The 8,319-nt window shown below is 46.7% G+C and overlaps 2 protein-coding genes across 2 annotated transcripts; both read left to right on the forward strand.

Annotated features, from left to right (window-relative positions):
* Nucleotides 1-832: 832 nt before the first annotated feature.
* LOC123452071 (protein PNS1-like) lies at nucleotides 833-5,037 on the forward strand. Its single transcript, XM_045128645.1, has 3 exons — nucleotides 833-1,147; nucleotides 2,695-3,909; nucleotides 4,525-5,037. The coding sequence occupies exons 1-3, from the start codon at nucleotides 854-856 to the stop codon at nucleotides 4,660-4,662; spliced, it is 1,647 nt and encodes a 548-aa protein (XP_044984580.1). The 5' UTR covers nucleotides 833-853; the 3' UTR covers nucleotides 4,663-5,037.
* Nucleotides 5,038-6,285: 1,248 nt separating this feature from the next.
* Nucleotides 6,286-7,132, forward strand: LOC123452072 (SKP1-like protein 4). The gene has a single exon (XM_045128646.1). The coding sequence runs from the start codon at nucleotides 6,369-6,371 to the stop codon at nucleotides 6,861-6,863; it is 495 nt and encodes a 164-aa protein (XP_044984581.1). The 5' UTR covers nucleotides 6,286-6,368; the 3' UTR covers nucleotides 6,864-7,132.
* Nucleotides 7,133-8,319: the final 1,187 nt, after the last annotated feature.

An 8,319-nucleotide genomic window follows, 5' to 3' on the forward strand; every position in this document is an offset into this window, starting at 1 on the left:
AAAGCTGCTCTACTCAAGGGTGGCCGCGCAGATCATTTAGGGAAAAAAAAGTTATGCATAGGGTATATAGGATCGGAGGGAGTATGTTGTAAACGCAAGGTCCAAACCAGATGAGGACAATTTTTCTGTTTTTGACCTATAAGACTAAGAAAATCCAGAATTAACCTCACTTTTAAAAAAAAGTTTTAAATCTAATCTCTTTTGGTGACACCAACGTCCCTCACGTCTGGTTTTGCATGGAAGACGCCAAGGTCCCTGACGTCTGGTACGGGCCTGCATGACCGGCTGACCCGCTAAGTCTGTGACGTGACAAATGGACAGACGTCAGGGATCGTGACATCTGGTCCTGGACCAGACGCCAAGGGCAGATCACACATTTTTTTAATAATACGTGTCACGTCATCCAGACGCCAAGGCCCTCGGCGTTTGGTACCAGACGCCACGAGTCTCTGACGTGTGGTACCATGCTACATCAGAGACTCAGCGGGTCAGCCGATCATGTCAGCTCGTACCAGACGCTGGCGTCACGAAAAAAAAATAGATTGAGATTTTTTTTTAAAACAAGGTCAATTCTGCATTTTGGTAGCTTTATAGGTCAAAACAAAAAAAAAGTCCACCGAACGACGACCGGTACTCCACGCCGTACTCCACCTCGTCATCGCCACCGGTACTTACAATCCAACGGGCAACGGCGCACGGCCGCGACGGAAGATCACAAAACCCCACTGACCCCACGGCGTCAGAGACCCGAACCACTCGCATTTACTGGGCAACCCCACGCACCCCACTCCCCACGCCACGCCTCCTCGTCAACCAAATCAACTCTCAAAAGAGAAAGAAAAAGAAAAAAAGGATGGTAGTGGAACCACTTCCCCCCCGTCCAAGCAGAGGCAGAGCAGGCGAAGCAAGCGAAAAAGCGCGGCCGCGAAAGCGAGAGCAAAAGCCAAAGCCGGAGCACATGATTATCACTACTTCCACCGGACCAAAGCCACCCACGGACCAGAGAGAGACGGGCACGGCAGGCGGCAGGGCGATGGCGGCGAGGCAGGGAGTAATCGGCGTCGGCGAGATCACCGCGGCCGGCGGCGGCGGCGGCATTACCGCCGGGGGCGGCGCGGCGCGCACGCCGGAGGCGAGCCCTTACCAGGTGAACCGGCGCCCGCCCCTCTCTCCTCCCCTCCCCACGGCCCCGTCCCTTGCGCTCCGCGTGCCTGCGTTTCACTTGCGACTGGGGTGCTCGCTCGCTCCTGCGGCTTTTGCTTGCTCGGGGGGAATTCCCGGTCCCTCTCGCGCGTGTGCTGGAATCGGGCGATTCGGTGCCGCGATTCGTTCCGCGTGCCCCGATGGGAGTGCCCTGCTGGTATCTCGGGATCTCTGTCGAACCAGGCCCGCCGAATCGGGGGGCTAGTCGCTGCTGCTCTGATTGTGCCGGTTCTGCTTGGACCACTGAATCATACCGAGTAATTCAGATGACCCATGTACATGCGTTCAGAATCGTTTTGCTCGTGTCGGCGTTGCTCGAATCAGCTCCCGCGCGGAAGGCCGTGTGTTGGAACTGGTGTGTTTCGGATCTTTCGATGCTGCTCATGTGTTGAAGAATTGGTTGAACTAACCCTGTGACTGATGGTTGTGGGCTGGGGTTGGTGTATGACTACAACTGTCGCTGGCGCTTTAGATGCGCAGACCTAAATGAGGCAGTGGAGTGCTCATGTGGTTGGGGCTTGGCGGCCTACTTGAGTGGCACCATGACTTTGGTGGCGTTAGTTTGCCCGTGAATTTTTGGGGTTGCACGAATTTGATTGATCCATAGTTTTATACTCCATTTTGACATTCCCAATTCTCTGATGATATGCACGTTCAGCATGCCTAATATGCAGTTATAGAAGAATGTAGCAAGTGTTTCTGTGATTATATTTGGAATATACAACTCTATCTGCATCTTATAAACCGATTTCCTTTGAAGTTCTGGTACAGTTATTGTGATTGCCAATATCAGTTTATGTCTTGTATAGAGTGAGATATCTGAAAAACAATGTAGTACTATATGCTAGTTTATCATTAAACTGTAGCATATATGATAGCTTTAAACACGTATTGCAGCTTAATGATGGGGTCAAAAAAACGTTGCAAGTTTCTATGAGAAAATTAACATCAAAATACCAGGTAGAAGCCGATTTCAGGAACTAATTGTTGCTTATATTTATCAAATATTCAGATACATATGGGATTATCTTCACAAACTCCCCCCCTTCATCTGGCTTATAGACTCATAGTGAAAACATTCATCTTATTCTGACAAGATCGCAGTCTGACGACATTTCTGTGTTCTAGCATCTAAGTGAATTTGCTATTATCAGACAAGGTGGCAATATCAATCCTGACTGCCGACTTGCGTTAGTCCCTCTATTTTCTTTCTAAGCTAGACATGAAGTATAAATTACCTTCTTCCTGATTATTTTAAAACATCTGTTACAGATATGTGTTTCTGGAATAACTTTTGGGGAATCATTTGCAAGGCATCACCTCTCACTGTAGGCATGAGTTTGTTTCTTCATAGCATGTACGATTAATGCATCATGTTTTCTCCAACATAATTAATTACTAATGATCCATATATTAGTTTTCATAACATTTAAATTGCTGTTTTAGTTTTAAGATTTCACTTCACTAATGTTCCAACCACTACTTCTTCAGGTGCCACTTGAAATAGAAGAGCAAATTTACTCTCCAGTCTACGGGAACATTGCAGTCCCTGACAGTCGTGGTTGCTGCAGTGGTTTCACAGCCAGTGTCACAAAGATTCTGTTCATCATGCACCTCGTTGCTTTCATCGCTCTCACAATCTTTCTTGGAGTCCAGGCTTCTTCCCACCCGAATCCTACCTACAAGCCCTTCGCCCACTTCATCCCGCTTGCCTCTTCTGTGATATTATCTATCATCGCTGCCTGCTTTTGGACTATTCTTGCTGTCACTAATCCTGCAAAAGCCATCAAAACATCTCTCTGGACAGCTCCTGTTTTCGCACTTGGCTGCGATGTCGTCATACTCCTTGTCGGTGATGGCGAAGCCCTTGGCATTGGAGTGCTCATAGTTGTGATCGCCATTGCAGCGGCGCTGTACAGTTGTTGGGCCACTGGCCCGCGTCTCCAGCATGCTGCTGCAGTACTTTCCACCTCTGTCAATGGAGCACATTTGCCGTTCAGTGCTTCTTGCCTGGTTGTTTTTGTTGTCCTTGCCGCGTTTGGCTATATGGCCTTCTGGACAGTTGCCATCAGCTGCATTTCAGCTGCAGAAGGGCACTTCATGGATTTCCATATTGTCTATGTGGCTGTGCTCCTGGTGAGCATATCATGGACTATGCAGGTGCTGCGTTACTTCGTCTATGTGGCCGTGGCAAGGCTGGCACATGCGCCGCTTGCCTACGGAGTCCGTATGCCAGGTGGTGCCGTCGAAGCATTCTGTGGCACGATATCGGGGCCAGCTTTTGGTGACATATGCATGGGGGCTGTGGTTGTCCCGGTGATTGCAGCTGTGAGGAGTTTCGCTCGAGCGATTAACGCCCTGTCAGGGGGCAACGACGAATTCCTTTTCTCATGCTGCCAGGGCTGCTGTCTGACTGTATCAGAAAAATTGATGGGACGGGTGAACCGGTGGGGCTTTGTCCATGTCGGAGCACGGGGGAAGGCGTTCTGTGTGGCCTCGCGGGATGTGTGGTCCCTTTTTGTTCTTCGCGGGATGGCAAAGCTTGTTGATTCAGACCTCACTGGTTCGTTCTGCTTCCTGTCGGCTGTCACGGGAGGCGCTTTGGCCTCATTGGTTGCTGGTTCATGGGCACTGGCCATGGATAGGGATCGTAAGGAGCTTGCTCTGCCAATAGCGTTCTACTCATTCCTCATCGGTTATTACATGGTATTCTGCTTAATCCCTCTCCGGCTGTTTTTCCAGTGTTTATCAGCATTAGTGATAGTGACAACCTAAGTCTGCATTGTTCTTTTGCTAGCAAACAGCAAAAAAAAAGCATACCCTCTATTAGTGAAGCAGGTTGAATTTATTTTAATCTTCTGTTGACAAGAAGAAGCACACTGTCTGCACTAGTAAAACTGATAGAATATGTATTGCTGTTTGTTTACAAGAAGCAGCATAAACCTGTTTAGTTCAACATTTTGCATACTTATGCCCCTTGACCTTTTTGGTAGTTGCGTCCATAAGCTTCACAAGCTAGTTGGTACAGAGATATATAAAATGTGGATTTGCCTTTAAATTGCAGGGGGTGCAGCTTTCCACTTTTGTAGTTCTATAGTGCTTCTTTTAAAAGAATTACGTGAAAATGACATCCATTCATTAATTGTTATCCAAAAGAAGAGAGATGCTTGTCCACTGAAAACTGAAAAAGGCAGGGAGATACTGTTATTTATCCACCGAAAAGGGCAGCGGTCCAGCAACAATTATGAAGTGTAGATGTCCCTTACTGTTCTATGCTTCCCGTTTATAATTTCCTTTTTTCTTTGTGTTGCAACGTTGCAGTGCCGAATGATGATCGCGTGGCCACAGGCTTGCGTTGCAGCATACCATGTTGCATATGCAGAGAACCCCCAGAACCCTCACCTGGGAACACTGATACCAGACCACCTGCGGGAGCTCCAAGCACTAGCTGCGGACTGATCTCTTGCTCATTGTCCAAGTGCGATCCCCGCGGGGGCTGTAGATTCTTCAGATCACATTCATGATTCATAGATTCTTCAATTCGTTTAGTCAGCTTTCTGATGCATGAAACTTAGAAAGAAGACATCGGTCAGTCAGAGTCGAGGTGCTGTGCATATGATTCAGAGACTCTGCTGCCGCGTCGCCTGACATAGGAATGTTGCTTGTGTAGAGCGAGATGTCACAGTCACCTGTGCAGATATTGGGGTCACTACAGGAGGCTAGATGGATGATCTGAGACAGTAGAATGCATATATGGGCAGCTGTACCTGTAAAGAAAGTTTTGTGCATGGAACACATTTATAGAAAGGAAAATAGATGAATTGCTGCCTCCAATGGACATATGCAGTTGATGCTTTTGCTGTTTGATAGATTTGGTAGTCGTCTTCGTCATTTGTAGCCCTTCTCCTTGTCCTCTTCTCTAGGGCCCCGATTTAGTTTTCGAGTGGCGTACGCTGTATGCGAGAGCGGAAACGTCTTGCCCGATGTGGAAGACGTGTTGCGTATTATATAGAGGGGCGCAAAATTCTTGAAGCGCATACAGTTGGTTTGAAGAGATACATCTTGGAGAGAAAGAAAGCGAGATAGAGCTTACAACAGATTTTAGAGATAAGTTGCGCCTAACTTAAGCTAACAAGATGATCTTCATATGATCCCCTACACGGTTACAACTCCTAACTGAACCAGTATATTTAACACGCTGGTTTCTTCTGGCATATCTCAACGGCTTTTCGCCACAAAGTCAATGTTTCTGGCTTGGGTGGTGATGCGGAGTTCCAGTCGCGATATCGAGCATGGATCATGGGGTCGCCGGCATGCGCAGGAGGAAGATGGTGTTGATACATTCTTCGAGGAACTAATTGTGATTTCTATTTTCTTTGGGGTTGCCTTGTAAGGGTTGATTGTTCATCGTTTTTTTTGCCATTAAAACAACAATTACTTCGTTATCTGCTTTTCAGTATTACTCCATCCGTTCCTAAATATAAGTCTTTCTAATGATTTTACTAGGTGATTACATACAAAATGAAATAAATGAATCTAAACTATAAAATATATAGTTCCTTCGTAAAATCTCTAAAAAGACTTATATTAAGGAACGGATGGAATAATTTTAAAGAAATTTCAACTCATTTTCCGGCTGGCAGTTACTCCCTCCGTACCTAAATATGAGTCTTTTAAGATATTTCACTAGGTGTCTACATACAAAGCAAAATGAATGAATCTATACTATAAAGCATGTCTATATACATCCGTATGTAGTCTATTAGTGGAACCTCTAGAAAGACTTATATTTAGGAACGGAGGGAGTACAAAATAAGTTTTTTCTCTCTAAGAATTCGTTACAAGTAAGTTTTTGTTAGATCAATACAAGTAAATTTTTTGAGTTAGAGTTACAAAAAGTAGTTACTCCTCAGTTTTTTTAGGGGAAGTTACAAAACAGGTAGTAGTAATAACTGCACAAGAGGTTTGCTGTCAAGAAAAAAAAACCGCACAAGAGATATGTGGGCCGGTCGGATAATATGCCGCACGCAGAACCTGAGCTGGAGTCGGCGGCGGCCCGAGTACTCCGACCCAAATTCATGCTCGCTATCCTCGCATATAAATATGCAGCCAGCCGCTCCTACCACGAGACTCGATCGCGAAACCCGAAGCGAGATCGATCGAAGATGGCGACGAAGATGGTCCACCTGCGCAGCTCCGACGGCGAGGAGTTCGAGGTGAAGGAGGAGGCGATCGCCGCCGCGTCCGGGACGATCAAGGCCGAGCTGGAGAAGAAGGACGGCGCCGCCGCGGGCGTCATCCTGGTCCCCGACGTCACCGGCCGCATCCTCTCCCGCGTGCTCGAGTACGTCAACCGGCACTTCTCGGACCCGGCCGCGGCCGCCGACCGCTTCGACGACTACATCCCCATCGCCGACGACCCGCTCAAGGCGTTGGACGACGCCTTGGTCCGTGTCGACCAGGACACGCTCTTCGACCTCGTCCACGCGGCCGACTGCCTCGCCGTGGAGGGGCTCATGGACCTGGCGTGCAAGGAGCTGGCGGGCCAGATGAGGGGCAAGACCATCGACGAGATCCGCGACAAGTTCCACATCGTCAACGACTACACCGAGCAGGAGGAGGAGGACGTCCGCAGGGACAACGCCTGGGCGTTTGAGTAGTGATCGGTCTCGTTACCATAGACTAGCACACACCCCGTTCATTGTTAGATGGTCGGTGGGTAGGTGATCGATCTATCCACACCGCTGTGTTTTGCCCTTGTGTTTGCCATGTTACTGTAATCGATCGTCGGATTATCGCTAATAATCTCGATACCCTAGTGTCTTCTTTGCTGCAAAATATGTGCGCTCTTGTATATACCATTATACCAAATAATGGCACTTAATTCTGTATGTTTGGCTCGGCAACAAACCCAATTGTAGCAAAATGAAATTACAAACTATCGTTGGCTAATTCAAGGTAACCCTTGATATGTTCTTCTTATGTTTTAGACTTCAGCTTCTTTCTTTAATCATTGACATAATTTTTCAATCACCCTTGATTGAACTTCCGCAAGAGGCATGACAAACACAACAACCAAACACTACACATTAAGTGAAGCTCGATATGCAACGAGTTGCATATCGACGAAACTCCACGTCTAATTATTTAGTTCACTCCCGTTCAGGTACACGGATATATTAAATGTTGCTAAACATGGCACGAGGGTGAAGCACAAATTAATCTACCTAGCTAGGCATTTTAAATGAGACCGGAAACGACATATAGCATCTCCGAAATGACCCCATGTGTTAAATCTTAATTCTGTCCAGATTTGTCCTAATCACATTTTAGGTTTGTTAAACGGCAAAACAAAGTGGTTCACGTGTTTCTACTCGTCGTACTGGCCCATTTACATATATGGCACATCTCCAACAGAGATACGGTTAAATAGTTACGACCTAAACCGTTTATGTTACGTCGACATGCAAACCGAAGCAAAACAGCACACCTAACAGTTTTAAATATGCATGGGAGATGGTTATTGTGAAACTACAGAAAATTCTAAGCAACTTACATGTCGAAATCATTTTAATCCGAGGCACGGTTTAACAGATACGGACGTTCTAAAACATAGTACAACTAAAAAAAATGAAAAAAATATGGGCAGATGGGATTTGATCCCATGACCTCATGGATATAAAGGCCTGCCACTAACCAGCTGGGCTGGCTACTTACACGCAAAATAACTGGGCTTCTACCTGAATGAAACTGCGCATCAGCTCATCCTCGAAGGAGAAATTGCATAAAAAAAATATGTAGCCATGGGGTTTTGAACCCAAGACCTCCTGGATACATGTGTGTTGTGCCTACCACTAGGATAGCTGACTATTCTTGTAAAAATAGCATAGCTAGTTAACTGAACTAGCAACTCCAATGAACCTGACGAAAAACAAAACAACTAGGCTGGCTGTGCTCGCGGTGAAGTGCAGATCAAAAAGGAAAACAACAACAACATAAAATAGGGACGCGTGGGATTCGAACCCCAGTCCACTTGCTTCGAAATTGGCTGCGCTAGCCAACTCGGCTGCAGCCTTGCTCATGGTGAAATTTAGAGGCTACTGCAATTAACCTGCC

The sequence above is a fragment of the Hordeum vulgare genome, chromosome 5H (assembly GCF_904849725.1).
Source record: "Hordeum vulgare subsp. vulgare chromosome 5H, MorexV3_pseudomolecules_assembly, whole genome shotgun sequence".
NCBI classification, from domain to species: Eukaryota; Viridiplantae; Streptophyta; class Magnoliopsida; order Poales; family Poaceae; genus Hordeum; species Hordeum vulgare.